The sequence below is a fragment of the Papio anubis genome, chromosome 1, assembly GCF_008728515.1.
Source record: "Papio anubis isolate 15944 chromosome 1, Panubis1.0, whole genome shotgun sequence".
In the NCBI taxonomy this organism is placed as follows: Eukaryota; Metazoa; Chordata; class Mammalia; order Primates; family Cercopithecidae; genus Papio; species Papio anubis.
In genome coordinates this window covers 26,257,098-26,279,068 of record NC_044976.1, presented here as the reverse complement: position 1 = coordinate 26,279,068, position 21,971 = coordinate 26,257,098, and the positions used below count along the sequence as shown (strand labels likewise).

The 21,971-nt window shown below is 49.7% G+C and overlaps 1 protein-coding gene across 1 annotated transcript; it reads right to left on the bottom strand.

Annotated features, from left to right (window-relative positions):
* Positions 1-25: 25 nt before the first annotated feature.
* On the bottom strand, positions 26-15,102 carry SMPDL3B (sphingomyelin phosphodiesterase acid like 3B). Its single transcript, XM_003891439.5, is given in 10 exon segments — positions 26-512; positions 514-577; positions 579-793; positions 3,403-3,536; positions 3,620-3,800; positions 4,990-5,083; positions 5,085-5,160; positions 6,154-6,297; positions 10,387-10,484; positions 14,221-15,102. Coding segments are annotated over 10 exon segments (1,497 nt in total). The 5' UTR covers positions 14,640-15,102; the 3' UTR covers positions 26-440.
* Between the last annotated feature and the right edge of the window lie 6,869 nt (positions 15,103-21,971).

Sequence of the window (21,971 nt, the reverse complement as noted above, 5' to 3'; positions counted from 1 at the left end):
AGGCAGGAGAATCGCATGAACCCGGGAGGCAGAGGTTGCAATGAGCCGAGATGTCGCCACTGCACTCCGGCCTGCGCGACAGAGCGAGATTCCGTCTCAAAAGAAAAGAAAAGGAATACAACAAAGAATCAAACGCACCATGAGCTTTGTTTTGTGAACGAAACATAAAACGCAAAAGAAATATGCTGTGGGGGGTCTTGGGTCATCATTTGTTTTCTGTTTCTGGTTTGTTTTTGGAGAGAGTCTGGTTTTGTCGCCCAGGCTGGAGTGCAGTGGCGCGATCACGGATCACTGCAGGTCCTGGGGCTTCACTTCCCGATTCGGTTGTCCTATTTCAGTTCACTCCTCAGGCGCGGAGGAAATGGTGGAAAGCCCAGTTCTGGGTGATCCCGGGCACTACCCCCGTTACCCGTTACCAGGAAGAAGGTGAGCCTGGCGGGTCACAGCACGAGCGTGCACAGGCCCAGCAGGGCCATCAGCAGCAGCGGGAGCTGGGGCGCAGGTGTGGTCCCCAGAGGCATACAGACAGGTGGTGTAGGCGTCAACCTCCACCTGGCGCATGGCACACACCTGCTGCCTCGTCGCAGACCCCAGCATAGTAGCTGACTGAGTTATAGACGTAGTAGTGCTGTAGTGCGCCCTGGTCGCCAGCGATGCGGTCCAACACTGCCTGCACAGAGTGGGCACTGGTGTCGGGAACCCAGTAGGCTTTAGTCAGCTGGTACTCGAGCTCCCAGCACCGCATCCCCTGAGCATTCACCTGGCTCAGGTTCATGAAGTAGGTCACCATGTCCTGGAGAAAGGGTTTGGGGTAGGCCGGCTGTGAGCAGCTGTCTGCTTCCATCCCCATCCTGCACCTTGCATTTGCCCCCACGTTCTTTAGAGTAGTGATCATGACCACTAGTAGTTATTGAGCACTTAGCTGTGCACCCAGTGTGCTTGGCAGACATCCTCTGAATTGAATGAGGTAACTGCGCTTATTACCCTGGTTTCACAAATGAGGAAACTGAGGCCTAAAGAGGTTAATTCACTTGGCCAGCGTCATACAGGTATTCATACAGGTACTCATACAGGTACTCATACAGGTACTCATACAGGTATTCATACAGGTACTCATACAGGTAGTCATAAAGGTATTGATACAGGTAGTCATACAGGTCCTCATACAGGTAGTCATACAGATATTCATACATACAGGTACTCATACAGGTATTGATACAGGTACTCATACAGGTATTCATACAGGTAGTCATACAGGTAGTCATACAGGTATTCAGTGGTAGCAGGATTGGCCCCCAGGTTGTTTACCCAGGTCCCACCATGCTAGGGTACACACAGAAGATGCTCAGTAAATATTTACATAATGAATAGACAAAAGCAACATAAAAAGAGCGACATTAAGCATAAGAGAGATCATGAACTATAGACTCCTAGGACCCAGGTGCATGTTCACGGCTAGGCTCTGCGGGGTTCATCAGTCCAACAGGTTCCAGGTACATTTATGAACCTGCTTCAGGCCACTGCAGATGGGGTAAGACGAGCTGCCCGTATGCATGGCCACTCTGTGCCAGGCACATTCCATTATTTCACGGAGTCCTCCTCAAACCCTGTGAGGTTCTGTTACTCCCATTTTACAGGTGAAGCAAGTGAGACACAGAGGTCAAAAGATCAAAAAGCTTGAGTGGTGGAGTCAGGATTCAAGCTCAGGGCTGACTCCTTCCCTGAGGACAATGTAGGGCCCGTTCGCGGGTGATGGTGGGGGTCCCTCAGCCTGCCATTCCCCTTGCTCAGACCCTCAGAGTGCCCATGTGGACAACGGGCCACTCTTAAAACCCCTCAGACCTCTTCTTAATCTACATTCATTAGAATCAAGGACCTGGGTTAGCTCATCCAGTCGTTGGTTCTAAATGTCCTCTCTCCACTCCCAGATCACATTTCTATCGCCACCTCTTCAAGCTCCAACTTGCCCCTTCCCTGACCACTTTCACTTGATGCCATTCAGCCATCCCAAAGTTAGCAGGTCCAAAACCAGACCTCTGACTCACCCCCCGAAGCCTGATCACCCTGCCACTCTTCTTAATAACCGGCAGCCACAGCCTATCCATTGCGCAGGCCAAAAGCCTTGGAAGCCTCCTGGATTCGTCCCTTTCCCTCACAGCCCACATCCACTCTAGCAAATTCTGCATCCAAAATTCATCCAGGACCTGGCACTTTTTACCACCTCACTGCCTCCTCCCTGGCCAAGCCACCATCCTGTCATCCGGGGTTTGTCCTTCCCTCCAAATGGCCTCACTCCTTCCCCACCTGCCCCTATAGCCTGTTCCCTGCACAGCAGACGTGATGATTCCATAAAATTTTAAGTCACAGGACTTCATTCTTCTGCGCCAAACCCTCCAAATCCAAAGTCCTCATTGATGCCTCCAAGATCGGACCTCCCCTCCCACTCTCCCCTTGGGCCTCTCCCTGTGGCCACCTGGCCTCCGTGCTCTTCCCCTGACCCACCAAGCACATTCCCACCCCGGCCTTTGACTTGCTCTTCCCTCCACCTCCCTGAGATACCCACATGGCTCACTCCCTCAATACACTCAGAACTCAAATGGCACCTTATGTGGACACTTCCCCTTCCCACTTATTTAACACAGTACACACCTCCCATAGCCATCACTCTGTCACCTCACTGTTTTCATTTTCTCCTTAGCCCTTCTCTCAGTACTAGAATTAATTCTACATATTTATTGTCCCTCTCTTGTGAGATGTCAGGTCCAGGAGAGGGGTGACTTTTTTTTGTACATTTACGTATCTCATGAGATTAGAACAGGGCCTGGCCCATGGCACAGACTTATGCATTTTGATGGATAAATAAAGGAATACTATTTTTCATCTCAACAACCACAAGCTCATCCTACCAGGTGAGGAATTGCTCAAAGAATTAGGGGCTGGAGCCTTGTCTGTGTATGGAAAAGGTGGACAATGGGCTTGAAGTCAGACTGTGGAAAGCCTTGAGTACTAGGCCAAGAAGACACAACTTTATCTTGAAGGCACTGGGGAGCTATTGAAATTTTTTGAGCAGGACAGAGACAAGATGAAAGTGGTGCTATAGGAGATTAGTTTCTTCTCTGTTGTGTAGCAGATGGACCACAGCAGGGCAGGGCCAGAGGCAGGGAGACCAGGTATGAGGCTGTGCCAGTCATCCAGGGGAAAAGGAGACTTGGGGAAGCACTGCCCTGACTTGGTGGCAGGTGCCGCCAGGGTTCTGATCCTGAGCTGGAGAAGGGTGGAAGGAGATCAACCTTCCTGAGGCTCAGTGGTCAGGGGAGGGTGGATAAGCTGAGCGTTAGGGGAGGTGGTGATGCATTTAAGCCCCTGCCACCCTCCTCCTCTGGCCTCCACAGGACTCTTGACCTTCAGGCTCAGTGTGGCTCGGTCATATTCGAACACCCGGATGGCTGGATTGTTGGCCCCATTGATCACTCCGGGTAACGTGGTTTTCCATGGGGTGACTCCAGGTGTGATGAACATGGCACTTATGGGGGCACCTGTCAGGAAAGAGCAGCAGGACAGAGAGGGTCTGGGGAGAGAAGGAGGGACGGAGCTGGCAGTTGCCCTCCAGGTTGAATACCTGCGTCATCATAGAGCATCTGAAAGCTGTCAGTGTGGTGGTGCCTGAAGAACTGCCCTGCTATGACGCAACCATGCTTCCGGACCACCTTCAGGTATTTTTCGTTGAAGCCCTCCTGGGACCATACCTTGTTTTGTGTCTTCTCAAAGAACCCTGGGGGCATGTTGCCAACAATGTACACCTACAAGGGAGGGGTTCGCAGAAAAGGCTCACAGATACCCTCTCCAGACCCTCATTTCTACTTCTCAAAACCTGCAAATTGCCCCAAAGACAGGTAGATGGGCCCAAATGTATCTCCTCCCTGAAAGCCTCCCGGATTCCATCTACCAGGCAGACTCAGGCATTCTCCCTGTGCCCTGCAATGAATGCACCACATACCTTCCCACCTCCATGCCTGCCACCTGGAGTACCCTTCTCCTTTTCACTTCTGTAAATCCTCCCCATACTTCAAAACCTAACTCAAAGAGCACCTCCTCAATGAAGCCTTCCTAATCCTTCCAAGACTACTCCTCTCTTGGAGAGCTTGAACACTGCAACAACACCATTCTTGCATGGTTGTGTTCATATGCTACACGGTAATGTGCATTCGTTTCTTACATTCCTTGAGTCACTCAGCTGACAACACCTGGGCACTTGGCCACCATGGCAGGAGTTAGAACAGGGGACAGGGTTAACTCTATGGGTTTTGGAGTCAGACTGCAGTTTAGACACCAGCTGTGTGTCACCTCTCTGAGCTGCTGTTTTCTCATCCAGAATAATACCTAGCTGGTGGGGTTTTGAGAATGATGGACTCGTTACTGAGCCAGGGTTTCCATAGTTCTGCTACCTGAGATCATCTGTATAATGTCCTAAACAACGTGCCCAATGTTGACATAGTGCGTGCTCATGGGCACCAGCTGTGAGATCCTCTTGGGAGAGGCTAGTCAGTGGGAGGACTTGGGCAAATGGGACACTGAGCCAGTTCTTGAGGAGTTGTCAGGCCAGCAGACTAGCTGGACACACTCAAGGGCAGGGCATCCCCTGGAGGTCTGGCACACAGTCCTGGCTGCAGCTGCACATGTGGTGGGAGTAGAAACTGCACTGGACTTGGAGTCTGGAAACTGGTCTTCTAGTCTGGGCTTCATCACTTATTATATGACTTGGGACTGTCACCACTCTTTATGAGCCTCAGGGTCCTCATCTGCAGTGGGCTCCGGATCCCAGCACACAGGGCTGTGGTGAGGATGGAGGAAGCCCTCTGCTGGTGCCAGGCTGATGAAGGACCCTCTGGGATGTGGGCATCTTTGGGTGGGTGGGTGAGTTTGTGCCAAGCGGGAGACTTGTGCAGAAAATAACCCTAGATGAGAAAAGAAAGAAGCAGGACCTCTTACCATGTCCCCAGCTTTGGAGGCATTGGTCAGCACATCTTCCAGCCACTGGAACTGCTGGCCAGGGTCCACCATGTCTGCTGTCAGCTCATTGCTGGTAGTACAGATTGGTGTTGAGCACCACAATTTGCCCAGCCCCACTGGGACCTGGCAGCTTCTCAGAGTAGAAGGCACCTGTCACAGCCAGGGACAATATGAAGGAGGCCCCCACCTCTGGCCAGACAGGCTTCTGCCCCTTCCACTTCACTGTCCCACTTTCTTTTTCCCTTGCATCTTCCCCTCCCATCTTTCCCATGGGTGGGACCTCAATCTGGAAGGTCAGAGGTTCTGGAGCCAGAAGGCCTGGATTGAAATCCTGGCTCTGGAACTCATTCGCTGTGCAACTTGGGAGAGTAACTTCACCTCTCTGTACTTCGGTTTCCTTATCTGTATAGTGAGAATAACAGTGATGTGTGTTTGCCCATCCAGATCCACTGTCCACCCTTCACCGCTCAGCTGTCTTTTCCAAGAGCTGATCTACGTGGATTAAATCAACAGGCCTCTGTGCCACAGGCTTCTGGTTGGCTTTGACCACTGGGGAGTCCCAACAGCAGGAGACCGAGGAAAGGGAAGAGTAGGGTCACAGTTACCTTGGGCTGGCTGTGTTTCTGGACCAGTCATTCTCAACCAGGTGCTTCTGGCCCCAGGGAACACTGGGCAATGTCTGAGACATTTCTGGTTGTCACAACTGGGGGTGTTCCTGAGGGTATCACTCTAGTGGGTGTTTGCAACATTCTGCAACACACGTGGCAGTCCTCTGCGACAGAATCATCCAGCCCATGCTGTCAGTGGTGGCAAGGTTCACACCTGCTGGAAGCGAAACCACTCCTTCCAAGGGCTGTTGTGAAGTGTCTAGGACCAGGCTGAGGGTAATGCCTGGCACACAGTAAAGGCTCAGTAGATATGAACTTAGGAGCATCATGAGTGCCGTGGGGTTTAGAGCAAGGGCTTTGGAGTTAGTTCTGGATTCTGCTCCCAAGACTCCCTTTTCTAAGTTGTATGACCCTGGCTTCCTTATCTGTAAATTGGAGATAAAATCAGTACTTATTTCAAGGGGTTGTTGTGAAGACGAAGATCAGACCCTGGCATACAGTAAGTGCTCCTGATATGAGCAGATGGTGCTGGTACCTTTTTTGAAGAGAGCAATGGACTCGTTACTAAGCCAGGGTTTCCATAGTTCTGCTATCTGATTGTCGATCTTGTTAATTCCAGCTGGGAACTGGTTTTTGGGGTGAAAGTCATGATTTCCCAAAGCAGCATAGACTTTAGTATCTGGGAAGCAAGGGTGAAACATCAAAATATATATGCAAAAGCACTCGGGGGAGTTAATCATTTTCTGTTGGCCACTGGCCAGCAGAGCTCAAGGGGAAGAGCGATAGCACAGATGAGGAAAAGACGCAGATAGGAAACCCACATTTGATAGAATCTGACTGAACTTTGCTTAGGCTTTGGGAGGAAGAGCAGTGGCTGCTTTCATCGCAGTCCCTAAACCCATTCCCAGCAGGAAGTTTCCTGGTTAGAAGGAAAGCAGCAGATGATGAGAAGGGGAGAACTAGGTCTAAATGATTCCGATCACTGTCAGCCACTTGGTAATTTAGTGTTCCCAATTCCTGGTGATTCCAGATCCATCTTACTGTTAGGGAAAGGGTCTGCTTCACTCTAGGAGGCCTTAGGAGTTTCAGTCATCCATGCAGTCAGCAAATGTTTTATTGAGCACCTACTATGAGCCAATGCACAGAGCTGGAAACCAGGCTTCCAGCCCCAGAGGTCCTGCAGTTCGATAGGGTTGACAGGTATTGAGTAGAGGTGTAAGGGATGTCACAAAAAGGGAATGGCCACTTGCTATGGGGAGTAACAACAGACGGTAGGAGTGGGTTTGGGGAGGCCTCCCTGAGGAAGGGGCCTCTGAATGAGGCCTGGAGGTGTAGGGAAACCCATTAGACTCATTTCCTCCACATGAACAGCCTCATTTCTGTTTTTATTTTATGCTCAGTGTCTGGTACCTAATCGGTGCTCAATAAATATTTGACACTCCACAAAAACTCTTGGACTCAGAACAGGGCCGGGCCCTTATATGAGCTTGGTCTATCACAGGGCGTGACCTGGAACAAATGAGGGAGGCTGGAGTCTCCCATTCCGGTTGGGAAATATCTCTAACACACCCTTTGCCTGGTACAGCCTACAAGACCTGGAAATGCTGAGAATTCTGCCAAAGTAGGAGGTTGTGAAATGCATCACTGTAACTGCCTGGAAAAACCTCACCTCTCTAAAGTAAATGCCAGCAGCCATTAAGAATCCATTTAAGAAAAAAAAAAAAAAAAAATCCCTGAATCCCAAGGGCATTTGAGAAGGGAGGGACTCACTCCTGTGTTTTCACTGCTTCTGTGTGCCCAGCTCCTCGCAAACATAAGCTCCACGGGGGTGCGACCTGGTGTCTTGTTCATTGCCACGTCTTCTACTCCTGGAATGGTGTCTCTACCATAGTCAATGCTCAATAACTACTAGTTGATTGACTAAATGAGTGAATGAATTACCTTATTTAATCCTCATAACAACCCTATGGACAGGTACCATGACTTTCCTTTTTCACAGGCAGCAGACTGAGTCTTTATGAGATTACCCAGCTAAACTATAGCAGAGCTAGAACTGGGCCCTACATGACAGGGTCTTGCTTTGCCGCCCAGGCGGCAGTGCAGTGGCACAATCATAGCTCACTGTAACCTCAAATTCCTGGGCTCAAGTGATCCTCCTGTCTCAGCCTCCCAAGTAGCTAAGAGTATAGATACACACCACCATACATGGCTATTTTTTTTTTATTTTTTGTAGAAGCAGGGTCTTACTATGTTGCCCAGGCCAGTCTCAAACTCCTGACCTCAAGCAATCCTCCAGCCTTAGCTTCTCAAAGTGCTGGGTTTGCAGGCATATGATCACTGCACCTGGCCCAGGGCCCTGGATTTGTTTGCTTTGCATGCCTGTGTTGTCAACCACTTGACTGTGCTGATGAGCGGGGACCAGTGTTCATGGCCGACTCTGGTGGGTAAAGTTGAACACAGCAGGAAGAACACATGATGTGGAACCCTGAATCTCGAGTTTCAGTCCCTTCCTCTTCTTAGGCCACTTCCTCGACCTCTCTGTACTTTGGTTTAATTATCTATAAAATGGGAGTGTTCTGCTTGACTTGTGTTTTTAGAATTGTCAGTTAGATAACACCTTCATTTCATCCCTTCCCATTTGTTCTCATAGCACCATCTCTAAAAGTGAGGTGTGGCCATGAGAAAGTGCTGTGTCAGATTATAATTGGTAGCTGTTTTTTCTTAGTTATACAAAATGATGCATCTTTCAGTCAATGGCATCTTGGATATTAGGAAATTCAATAAATGGGCAAGTGTGGTAGAAACTACAAAATCTTATAATTTACATTTGTGTGTTAAATCATAGTCAATAGGCCAGGCATGGTGGCTCATGCCTGTAATCCCTACATTTTGGGAGGTTGAGGGAGAGAATTACTTGAGCCCAGGAGTTCAAGACCAGCCTACACAACACAGCAAGACCTCTATCTTTACAAAAATTGAAAACAGGCCAGGCGCAGTGGCACACGCCTGTAATCCCAGCACTTTGGGAGGCCAAGGCGTGCGGATCACTTGAGGTCAGGACTTTGAGACCAGCCTGGCCAACATAGTGAAACACCATCTCTACTAAAAATACAAAAATTAGTGGGCCGTGGTGGCGGACGCCTGTAGTCCAGCTACTTGGGAGACTGAGGCAAGAGAATCACTTGAACCCATGGGGGTGCAGGTTGCAGTGAGCCAAGATCACACCACTGCACTTTAGCCTGGGTGACAGAGCAAGACTCAGTCTTAAAAATAAATAAATAAATAAAAATGAAAATAAAAATAATTAGCAGGGAGTGGTGGCGTGTGCCTCTAATCCCAACTACGTAAGAGAGTGAGATGGAAGGATTGCTTGAGCCTGGGAGATGAAGGCAGCAGTGACCCTTGATCGTGCCACTGTACTCCAGGCTGGGTGACAGCAAGACCTTCTCTCAAAAAACAAAACAGTCAGTGAAGCATTTTCTTACCCAGTATTTGACTTGTGTTCCATAAGTCCCATGTGAAGCAAAGGAGAAGTACTCCCAGTTGGATCTGAGTTTGAGTCCCTCCCTAGGAAATGACTAGCTTGGAGCCATAGGTTCCTTTTGTATATATTGGGAAAAATGGTGCCTGCTGTTGGGGTCGGGGGAATGTCCTGGTTTGACCCTAACTAGTGACCCCTACTGGAAGACAAAGGAAACCAAGCAGCCTGACTTGGGTTGGGCTGGGTTAGATAAGCTGGAAGCATCCAGGCATCTCTTTGCCTAGATTGACTTGTGTTGAGGGAAGGAAGCAGCGGGAACAGACAGTAAGGGCAGTGCCCACACCAGGATTTGGACCCCTTAAGTAAATGTGACCTTCACTACTTTGCTTAACCCTAAGGCTCACCTCCCTCATCAGTAAAATTGAGGTCACAGCACCTCCCCCGAGGCTTATGGTGACAGTGAAGCAGCTAAGGTTTGAAAATTCTTCGAGCCAGCCTGACCCTTCACACTTGACACAGAGTGACTGCTGCTAGTGCTGTTATTTATTTCGATTATTACTCCATATCTGTGTCCTGGGAGCACATGATGAAGATCTGTAGAGGGGGCAGATGTACTGGAACCCGAAAAAGGTGGGCTGGGGGCTGTGGGCTGCTTTCTCAGGTGCCCAGTTGGCAGCCTGGCAGCCTGATTTAGCCTCCAGGATGTTGTTTTCGGTGCAGACTGCTTTAAAACATTTGCAAGGGCCATTAGATGGGGCACGCAGACCCTATTCACCCTACACTGTCCTGTAGGGCTGCTGCCTCACTCACCCCCAGTCCCTGCCTGCTCTGCCAGGCTCTGAAGTCCTTGGAAGCAACAGGAAGCAGCACCTTGGCTAGAAATTAGCATTTCCCAGAGACCCTGGCAGCCAGGACAGTTTGAGGGTGATGGATGCCAACTCCAGAGCAGGACATGGGCTGTGTGTGAGACTCACCCAGTTGCTGTGTGCAGCTCTAGACACCTGGAGAAGGGTTCATGGGTCTGGTGATAGGCAGGAGCAGAAGATAGTGAAATGCAGGGCATTTCCTTTGAAAGGATTCTGTGTGTATCCACAGGCCCATGGGCTTGCATGTTGCCTTCCGGCTTGTTAGGAAGGTGAGAAATGGTCACCATGAAGACCTGGCCAACAGCCATCGCTGTCCATGGATGAAGGTCACCAGGACACTCGCTGCTGCTGTTGTCCCACTGTGCCAGACAGTGCCTGGAGTTCAGAGAACACTGTGGAGGGACCAATGGCACAGTCTTACCTAGAAAGACCTCTCTGATGAGCTGGGTCAGGCATTCCACAATTTCCAGTACAGCTGCCTCTCCCAGTTTCTCATCGGGCACGTGAGGCATGTCATCACTACGAAACACCACCAAGCCAATTTGGGGCAGACAACTCAGGAAGAGGCAGAAGAAAAGGAAGGGACAGCTCTGCAGTGAGAGGAAAACCTGTGGACCTGGGCCTCAGATGTCCCCTTGAGGGGGAATGGCCAGGCTAGAGTGGAGTCAGATGGGACAGAGCTGAGAGCTAGGCTTCACCATTTTCCTGCTATGGGTCCCTTGACTGGTTGTTTAACCTCTCTGAGCCTCTATTAACTCATCTGTAATGTTGGGATAATACAGTTCTTGCAGAGTGCTTGTTAGGTATCCATCAAGGAGGAAAATTATATACATAATGTAGTACAGTAAGAGTAGCTGCTAGGTTGTAATTAATATTATTATTTAAAGAGGAAAGCTCTGGAGTTCCAGTCCCATCTGCAAACCCCAAGAGAGCTCAGGGTTGAGAAGCCATCTCTGAATTATGTTCCTTTCCCGAAGAGTTCAAAAGAGTTTGAAGCTGGCTTCAGAGTCTAGGGTTCAGATCTTTTCCAGGGCAGGTACTGATTCTGCCCTGGGACCATTGTGCCCCCCATGCCATGAATCTAAATTCTTGGGTCCACCTTAGAAATGCTCGGCAAGGGGAGGAAAACGGTGGCAGTGGGGTGTAGGGATGGGGAGATGTCCAGACAATCAAAATCCTGAGGCCTCTGCTGCCCAGGTACTCCCCCAGTGAAACTAATTAGCATAATAATATTGATACTGCCGCTAGAAGCTCACACTGGCTGACTTTCTGCCAGGTACTTTCTGTGTGTTGTTGCCATAGCCACTAATTTTTTCCCCACTATAACACTGCAATGTAAATTCTATTGTTAGATTTTATTGTTTGACAGATAAAGAAACCAAGACACAGAAAAATTAAGAATTGTGCCTATCCTAAATCAAGCACCAGAGACAGGGGAGAAAAAATTTGTGGCTAAGTGTACACCACTAGAAAGTGGTGGGGCCAAGATTTGAACCCAGTCAGCCTGGCCCCAGAGTCTATGCTCACAGCCATTGCCTCCTATCAGTGTCTCTGATACCTACATGAGGGCAGCAAGAGGGGCTGTTTTGCCCTGAAAACTCCCTGGGGACAGGCCAGAAACCCAAAGACAAAGGGACAAAATTTCACATTTTTTATTTCTAGATTGGATAATCTAATTCTGTCTGATAAAAAACACACCAGGTGCATTTTTAATTTTTTTAGGTGCTTTTTTTGTTGAGATGGAGTCTCACTCTGTCGCCCAGGGTGGGGTGCAGTGGCGGGATCTTGGCTCACTGCAACCTCCGTCTCCCAGGTTCAAGCGATTCTCCTGCTTCAGCCTCCTGAGTAGCAAAACACACCTAATTTCTAATGGCCATCCTCAAAGGGACTGCAGCTCTCTTAGAAGTCAAATTTCGGCCGGGCGTGGTGGCTCACACCTGTAATCTCAGCACTTTGGGAGGCCAAGGTCGGTGGATCACAAGGTCAGGAGATTGAGACCATCCTGGCTAACATGGTGAAACCCCGTCTCTACTAAAAATACAAAAAAATTAGCTGGGCATGGTGGCGGGTGCCAGTAGTCCCAGCTACTCAGGAGGCTGAGGCAGGAGAATGGCGTGAACCCAGGATGCAGAGCTTGCAGTGAGCCGAGATCACACCACTGCACTCCAGCCTGGGCAACAGAGTGAGACTCCATCTCAAAAAAAAAAAAAAAAAAAAAAAAGGAAGTCAAATTTCATTATAATTGAAGAATTGTAAAGGGTCCTAAAGATCTTCTTATCTGATGCTGTAGACCTCTTCAAGGTTTCAGAGATTCCCCAGGAAAAAAATGTGCATCTGTGGCCAAGCACGGTGGCTCACACCTGCAATCCCAGCACTTTGAGAGGCTGAGGCGGGCAGATCACCTGAGGTCCGGAGTTTGAGACCAGCCTGGCCAACATGGTGAAACCCCATCTCTACTAAAAATACAAAATTAGCCAGGCGTAGTAGCGCATGCCTGTAATCCCAGCTACTCGGGAGGCTGAGGCAGGAGAATCGCTTGAACCCAGGAGGCGGAGATTGCGGTGAGCCAAGATCGCGCCATTGCACTCCAACCTGGGCAAAAAGAGCGAAACTCCGTCTCAAAAAAAAAAAAAAATGTGCATCTGCTAAAGGGTCATGAATTTCCCGAGGGATCCCATCTGTCATCTGTCAGAATGCTACATATGCTCTCCCTTCTCAGAGAAATCAGAAGCTCCCCCAGCGAGGCCCCTCGAGGGAGCAGGCCCAAGGTCATGGACCAAAGCTCACTCTCTTCTTAGATTGATTCCTGAGCCCAAGGAAGCCAGAGCCGTCCAGGCTCCTTCTGAGACGATGTCATGTGTCTTATGTGTCCAGCCTGGCAGGTTCATCTGAAGATCTTTCCTGGTCACACCCACAAACCACATCACAGCTAGGGGCGTCATGGGTTTCACCCTGCCTTATAGAAGCATCTACTGAGGCTGGTAGAGGGAGCGCAAAGTCAGAATTCCTTCCAGCCTTCCTCGAGAGCTCCCTTGCTCCACCAGTTCCTGCAGGATGTCCTTCCCCTAATCCTGCCAGATGGGATCATGTGCTCTGTGAAGCTCCCACATCCCCCCAGGTGACCCTCTCTCCTTGCTGGGATGTAAGGTCAATGAGTTTGTCTGCATTGCCCACAAGACCATGAGCTCCTTGGAGCCAAGTGTGGGTGTCCATCATCTCAGATCCCTAGCATCTACCCCACAACTGAGCATGACTTGTTGCCCTGCCAAGTGAGGGAGCAAGTGAGGGAATTGGGGTATCTTTTTTTCTTTCTTTTCTTTCTTTCTTTTTTTTTTTTTTTTTTTTTTTTTGAGACAGAGTCTTGCTGTGTCACTTAGGCTGGAATGTAGTGGTGTGATCTCGGCTCACTGCAACCTCCGTCTCAAGAATTCAAGCGATTCTCCTGCCTCAGCCTCCTGAGTAGCTGGGACCACAGGCATGCACTACCACGCCAGGCTAATTTTTGTATTTTTAGTAGAGACGGGGTTTCACCATGTTGGCCAGGATGGTCTCAAACTCCTGACCTCAGGTGATCCACCCACCTTAGCCTCCCAAAGTGCTAGAATTACAGGCATGAGCCACCATGCCCGGCCAGAATCGGGGGATCTTGAGTGATAAGGAGGCAAGTTCCCAGGAAAGTTGAAGGAATTAGAGCAGCAACATTGGACAGGAAGCAGAAACTGGGTCTCTGCGATGACTGGGAGCAGCCCTCAAGCTGTCACTGTGTAGAGCAGAGTTCTGACCGGTGAGGACATTCCAGGGCCACTGGGCAGCCCAGGGGTGGCCAGCAGCCGGCCAGGACACTAGGACCACAGGCTGGGCCACCTTCAGCCCTCATAACTTCTTCCCTCCCTGCACTTGGACCTCTCAGACTTAGAGTCCCTAAGCCCCAGGGGGAAGGGCTCCAGTGTCCACCCGTAGCTTAAAACCCGGGCACTCTCCAGGTGCCCAGGCATGCCAGGACCACAACCAAAGCCTGAGTGAGAGCTGCGTTCTGCCACAGCCAGGAGACATGGAGGTTGAGGACACAGACTTTGGAATCTTTGGACTCAGGGATCCCCAGGCAAGTTACAAAACTCCTTTGAGCTTTAGGTTCCTCAGCCTCACGTGAGACTGATGTGAGGATTAAAGGAGATGATGTGGGCAAAGGGCCATCTGGTATGTAGCACATAGAAGATGCCCGGCAAAGGGTAGCTGCCGCCTCGACTGTACTCACCCAGTCCAGAGAATGAAGTCTGGCTCCGGCTCAATCTCCTTCATGGCATAGATGGAGGAGTTGATGAGGGCCCAGGGAGAATCACAGAGGTAGTCACCCCAGGGGCCTGCGTTGGGCACTGACTGGAATCCAGCTGATGGGCACACCTGGAAGGGGTATTTGGATACCTTGTAGTGAGGGTCAAGGTGCAGGTCAGTGATGTGCCAGAACTTCCCTGCAGGAGAAAAGACATCCTCCTTCAAGCTGGTCTCTCTCTCAGCCTGGAAGCAAGGAAGTCCAGGCCAGCCCTGGGCTGGGGCAGGGGCATTACACAGGCAAACGGAAGTCTTCTCTGAGCACCCCGGGTTCAGAGAAAGGCCCACAGGCCTGGCTCTGCCCAGGGACACATTGAACAGAGCAGAGAACAGGCTCAGCTCCATCCCTGACCCCTGACCTTTGGCAAGGCCCCGTCCTTCTCCCCACGTTTGATGGGCAGCCACAGCATTAGAGCTCAGGCATTCTAATGAGGGGGCTTGCTTTAAAGCAAAGGCAGGAGAGGGTATGGGTTAAGTGCTCAGGCTCTGAGCCACTTAGGAGCTGTGTAATCTGGGCTATGTCACTTTTCTAAGCCCATTAACTAGAGCTAGATCCTCTCGAGCTGCAGGGAAATATAACTACATATGAAAATCTGACCTGTCCTGGAATGTCTTCCAAAATTTAAAAAAGAAAGAAAGAAAGAAAAAAGTCTGACCTGGATGGAGAAGGTTTACACACCAAATGAGCTGGAAAACCTTGCTAAGCGATACCAGCAAAGCCTGGGTGCAGTGGTTCATGCCTGTAATCCCAGTACTTTGGGAGGCCAAGGTAAGAGGATTCCTTGCGGCCAGGAGTTCAAGACCAGCCTGGGCTACATAGGGAGACCTCATCTCTACAAAAAATTTAGAAAATTAGTCGGGTATGGGGTCATGTACCTGTGGTCCCAGCTACTCAGGAGGCTAAGGTGAGAGGATCTCTTGAGCCCAGGAGGTGGAGGCTGTAGTGAGCCATGATCATGCCACTGCACTCCAGCCTGGATGACAGAGCAAGACCCTGTCTCCAAAACAAAACAAAAAAACAGCAAAAACTGGGGACTACATGTGGAAGTGAGTGTAAGAGTACTAGACCAGGGAAAAAGGAACGCCACTTCAGATTGGGCTGACCTCCTCCGGTAGGTATACTTGCTGGTGATTCTGGATCCGGGGTGTGGCTCAAGCAGCTGGGAGTGGTCCTACTTGCTGAAGTGATTGACCAAAAGCTAGACTCAGCTTCCAACCAAAGGAGGCTGAAGTGGCAAAAAACTTTACGGTGTAATAAAGAGAAAGGAATCCAGAGAGACAGGTGAGATGGACTAGACTTCTCATGCGAACCCCATGTGGGGCCTGGCACAAGTAGTTTCTTTTCTTTTTCTTTCTTTCTTTTTTTTTTTTTTGAGACAGAGTTTCCCTCTATTGCCCAAGCTGGAGTGCAATGGTGTGATCTGGACTGACTGCAGTCTCTGCCTCCTGGGTTCAAGCGATTCTCCTGCCTCTGCCTCCCAAGTAGCTGGGATTACAGATACGTACCCCCAGGCCCAGCTAATTTTTTTTTTTTTGTATTTGTATTTTTAGTAGAAACAGGGTTTCTCGCCGGGCGCGGTGGCTCACGCCTGTAATCCCAGCACTTTGGGAGGCCGAGGCGGGCGGATCACAAGGTCAGGAGATCGAGACCACGGTGAAACCCCGTTTCTACTAAAAATACAAAAAATTAGCCGGGCGCGGTGGCGGGCGCCTGTAGTCCCAGCTACTCAGGAGGCTGAGGCAGGAGAATGGCGTGAACCCGGGAGGCGGAGCTTGCAGTGAGCCGAGATTGCGCCACTGCACTCCAGCGTGGGCAACAGAGCGAGACTCCGACTCAAAAAAAAAAAAAAAAAAAGAAACAGGGTTTCTCCATGTTAGCCAGGCTATCTCGAACTCCCAACCTCAGGTGATCCACCCACCTCAGCTTCCCAAAGTGCTGGCATTACAGGCATGAACCACCGCACCTGGCCGGCACAAGTTGTTTCAATGACTTTACTGAAGGAGAGTTGAGAAGATCTGGCCTCTGTTCATCCTGTTTCTCACTAAAACAAGAGTGAGGCCCAGGATTTCCTCACCCTCTGCTGTTGCAATCACTTCCTCCTCCATTTCTTGTGTCACTTAGAGCCACAAGTCAACATCACTGGCCCCAGGAAGCTGTGTCTGGGCCTGGGAGACTGGACTTCTTTTGATCTCAGGGTGGGATAGCCAGGGTCCCACTCAGGCCACAGGACATTTAGTGGACAATGGCCTGCAGATAAAGGCTGGCCGCTGACCCTCACTCCTTGACTTTCCCTCCCAGATGCTCTTGAGCTTTTCCCCACCTCTCTTGATCTAAACTGAGTCTCAGGAAAGGATCTGAAACATGTTCATACTAAAGTGTAAATGACTGATGAAGCAAATCATTATCCCTCCCACATGCATTGTTACAGTGTTCTCCGCACAGCCCTGGGAACATTATCCCTACTTTACAGATAAGGAAACTAAGGTCTGGAGGTTAACATGGCTAAGATCACATGGTAAATGATGGGGGTCTCCGGGCTCCAATCCCTCCCAGAAAGATGTGATGGCCAAAGGGGTTAAAACCAGTGCCTTTCTATTTTAGATGGGTCTTTTTGCTGACAGCATATTCCCACATTTTTATTTTTTATCCAAAGTGAGTCTTTGTTTACAATGGGGAAAATTTAACCTTTCCACACATATTGTGATCACTAATATATTCCTGCCAGGCACGGTGGCATGGTGGCTCACACCTGTAATCTCAGCACTTTGGGAGGCTAAGGCAGGAAGATTGCTTGAGGCCAGGAGTTCAAGACTAGCAGGGGCAACAAAGCAAGACTTCATCTGTACGGAAAATAAAATTCAGCTGGGCAGAGTGGCTCATGCCTGTAATCCCAGCAATTTGGGCGGCCAAGGTGGGTGGATGACTTGAGGTCAGGAGTTCGAGACCAGCCTGGCTAATATGGTGAAACCCCATCTCTACTAAAAATACAAAAAATAAGGCCAGGTATGGTGGCTCATGCCTGTAATCCCAGCACTTTGGGAGGCCAAGGCACGTGGATCACAAAGTCAAGAGATCAAGACCATCCTGGCCAACATGGTGAAATCCTGTCTCTACTACGAACACAAAAATTAGCTAGGTGTGGTGCCACACGCCTGTAGCCCTAGCTACTCAGGAGGCTGAGGCAGGAGAATCACTTGAACCCAGGAGGCGGAGGTTGCAGTGAGCCGAGATTGAGCCACTGCACTCCAGCCTGGCGACAGAGCAAGACTCCGTCTCAACAACAACAACAACAACAAAACCAAAAAGTAGCTGGGCACTATGGTGCACTCCTGTAATCCCAGCTACAGCTACTTGGGAGGCTGAGGCAGGAGAATCACTTGAACCCAGGAGGCGGAGGTTGCAATGAGCCGAGATTGCATCACTGCACTCCTGCCTGGGTGACATGGCAAGACTCTGTCCCAAAAAAAAAAAAAAAAGGAAAAAACAGGAACAGAAATAATTCCTGTAGTGACAAAAACCCAAGCCAGAGTAAAGGAATGAACTGCCTCATACCAGTTAGTTGGGGGGCAGAGTTGGGCAGAGTTGGTGGGCATCCCAAGTCCCTAAGCTGAGACTGTGATTGGCTCTCACCTGCTTCCAAGCCCAGAGCCAGGCTGGCCAGGATGGATGTGGTGGGAGACCCTTTGCCTTTCTCTCAGGCACATGGTCTTCACGCTTCCTCTGCAGACAGAGAAAGAGGCTATTCCCCTACCTCAAGCTGGCTCTTTCTCAGTTAACTACAAACACTGAGCAGTTTGGCCCCTTTGACGTCAGCCCCCATAGTATTCAGGAACATTTCTACACTCCAGAAACTCCTCATCTCACGTGTCAGTTGTCGTTTTCTAGCCAGTGTGTAGAACTGAAACTACTTTCCAGCCTCTCTGGCACATCCTACTGAAAGGTGTGTGTACGTGCATGTGTGTTTATGTGTGTGTGCATGTGTGTCTGTGTGTGTACGTGTGCTGACTCCAGGAGAGGCCAGGCTAGTGGACAGAATGGTGGAGAGAGCTAGAGGTCCAGGCGGGCAGCTCCACCTCCTTGGGGTCCAGCCTCCTCATTGTGGGGGTGCAGATCCCAGCGACCTTGTCAGCTCAGCCCAACCCACCACCCTCAGCCAAGCTGCTTCTCCTCACAGGGCCTCTTTCCTGACTACGCCATGGCATTACCCAATCTTCCCACATCATCATGCGACTGTCTCCTCCTCATTCAGGCCTCTGCCCCAAGGTCACTCCTCAGAAGGCTCCCCTGACCACCTCAAGTGCCACCTCCCCTGCCTGTCTGGTCACTAGCTATTGCTTCCCCCAGCTTCCTTTTCCTCAGAGCACTCTCACATGTGAACTTACCTTGTTGGCTTGCTTATTGTCCATCTTCCCTGTTTACAATGTCAGTTCCATGAGAGCACCAAGCCCATCTTGTTTATCTCTATGTTCTCAGTGCCTAGAAGGGTGTCTGGGACGTGGAAGACGTGCAAATGCACATTCAATGAATGAACAAGGCTGTGGGGAGGCCAGTTAGAACTGTAGGCACTCAAACCATGTTGGCTAGGTGCCCAGGCTTTCATACACTGATCTCATTTCATCCTGGCAACCAGTCTGTGAGATGGGGATTCTTATGCCCACTGCATAGATGAGCAAACTAAGGCTCAAACCCAGACCTCTCTGACCCCAAAGCTGCGACACAATGTTGTCATGCCTGTTGACTTGGAACTCCCCCTCCAGAAGGTGGCTGTAATAATACATGTTTTCCGTAAGAATATGGGATCCACCAGCTTCCAGGCCCTACATCAAAATAATTAAGCTCTAATTAGCATGTCGGGACCATGGATGGGGAGGTGGGAGATCTGGTTTCTAATCCAGGCTCTTCCATGTGTTTGCCTAGGGGCTCTGGGCAAGCCACCAGGCCTCACTGAGCCACAGGATGTTGACATCTGGCCTGCCTCTCAGTGAGCATCAGATAAGATAGTGAAGGAGAAAGGGCTTATACAGGACAATCCCAACACACCACACCATTACCTGCAATTACCCCTGGGGCCAGGAGTGAGACTGGGGAGGTGTGGGGGCCTGGGCGCTTTAATGCTTTACCGTTTAGACCAGAACTTCTCAAATGTTACTGTCCAGATGCTTCACTGGGGATCTCATTAAAGCTAAGAGGCTTTCTACATTCGCACTGCTTGGACCTTTCACATCAAGACAGTATTCATCTGTAACTTCAGTTTTCTAGAAAGGTATACCAATCTCCGCTATCATTGTTATTCATTTATTACTGAGAAGATAAATCAATTTGATCTTGAGTACAGTGAGTAGCTGAGGCCACAGACCTGGGAGGAATCCTGCTGCACCACCCCATAGCTGTGTGAACAGCGGAACCTTCCCCCGGGCCTGTTTCCTCTTCTGTAAAATCAAGATAACAGCGCCCCCTACCCCTTGGGGCCCTCATGAGAATTAAAATGAGAAATGTGAGATGATGAACAGAACACCGTAAATGGGAAGCAGTGGTTACTCCACATTTGGTTCCTGGGGGCGTTCTACAAGGCCCCCTCTCACCATGAGAGAAGGACAAGGTGGGGAGTGGCCACGTCCTACCCAGCCAGCCCTAGCGTGTCCTTGGCTGCTGTCCACAGGTAAAGTGCAGGGGCAGGCAGGACATCTGCATCTAACCTTAAAAAATAAGTATTTTCGGCCGAGCGCAGTGGCTCACACCTGTAATCACAGCACTTCGGGAGGTTGAGGCTGGCAGATCATGAGGTCAGGAGTTCAAGACCAGACTTGCCAACATGGTGAAACCCTGTCTCTATTAAAAATACAAAAATTAGCCAGGCATGGTGGCGGGTGCCTGTAATCCCACCTACTCAGGAGGCTGAGGCAGGAGAATCGCTTGAACCCGGGAAGTGGAGGTTGCAGTGAGCCGAGATTGCACCACTACACTCCAGTCTGGGCGAGAGAGTGAGACTCTGTCTCAAAATAAATAAATAAATAAATAAATAAATAAATAAATAAATACAATATTTTCACCGGGGTGTGGTGGCTCATGCCTGTAATTCCAGCCCTTTGGGAGGCCAAGGTGGGCAGAATGCTTGAGCCCAGAAGTCCCAGACCAGCCTGGGCAACATGGTGAAATCCCATCTCTACAAAAAAATACAAAAATTAGCTGGGCATGGTGGTGCACACCTGTTGTCCTAATTACTTGGGAGGCTGAGGTGGGAGGATGGCTTGAGACTGGGAGGTTGAGGCTGCAGTGAGCTGAGATTATGCCACTGCACCTCCAGCCTGGGCAACTGAGTCTCAAAATAAATAAATAAATAATGGTACAGAAGCCTCAGGAGGATAACAAAATAAATAAAGCAAGGATTCAAAGAAGAATGGGACATGAGGACCTAGATTTTGTGGGGCTGGAAGATTACATAATTTGGGCAGCTTTCTTTAAGAAAAAGAACGCAAAATAAGATACAAATGTAAGTATGAATGTAGACCCTTGGAAGAGGCTGTGCAAGTGAGGGGCCCTGAAGCTTAAACCTCACCAGCTTCCCAGTAAACCATTGTTTCTGTATGTTTTGTCTGCTCTTTAAGATATGTGAAGTATTCATAAGAATGAGCCATCCTAAAACTTTAATTGCACTTTAAAATTTTAAGCGTATTTAATTAAATGTGTAAGCAATGTTTAAATACCCAAAGGTTTGATTTCAAGTTTTATTAGCTATTAGAGTTTAATAAATTCAGCACTGAACAATAAGTTGACTCTTGAACAACACAGGTTTGAACTGCACGGGTCCACTTACATGGTTTTTTTTTTTTTTTTTTTTTTGAGATGGAGTCTCGCTGTGTCACCCAGGCTGGAGTACAGTGGCGAAATCTCGGCTCACTGCAACCTCTGCCTCCTGGTTCAAGCGATTCTCCTGCCTCAGCCTCCAAAGTAGCTGGGATTACAGGCGCCCACCACCACGCTTGGCTAGTTTTTTGTATTTTTAGTAGAGACGGGGTTTCACCATGTTGGCCAGGCTGGTTTCAAGCTCCTGACCCCAAGTGATCCTCCAGCCTTGGCCTCCCAAAGTGCTGGGATTACAGGTATGAGTCACCGCGCCTGGCCGCCTCCTCCTCTTCCCCTCTTCCCCCTCCCCCTTCCCCTCCTCTTCCCTCTCCCTCTCCCTTTCCCTCTCCCTCTCCTTCTCCCTCTCCTTCTCCCTCTCCTTCTTCTTCTTCTTCTTTTGAGACAGAATCTTGCTCTGTGGCGCAGGCTGGAGTGTAATGACAGGATCTCCACTCACTGCAACCTCCGCCTCCTGGGTTCAAGCAATTCTCCTCCCTCAGCCTCCCGAGTAGCTGGGATTACAGGTGTCTGCCACCACATCTGGATAATCTTTTGTATTTTTAGTAGAGACGAGGTTTCACCATGTTGGCCAGGCTGGTCTTGAACTTCTGACCTCATGATCTGCCCATCTCAGCCTCCCAAAGTACTGGGATTATAGGCGTAAGCCACCTTTCCCAGCCCCAATCCACTTTTACGGATTTTTTTCAACCAATCACAGATTGAAAATATAGTATTTTCAGAACGCGAAACCCAGTATAGGAGGGCTGACTTTGCATATTAGTGGGTTCCACAGGGCCAACTATGGGACTTGAATATGGGCAGATTTTGGTATA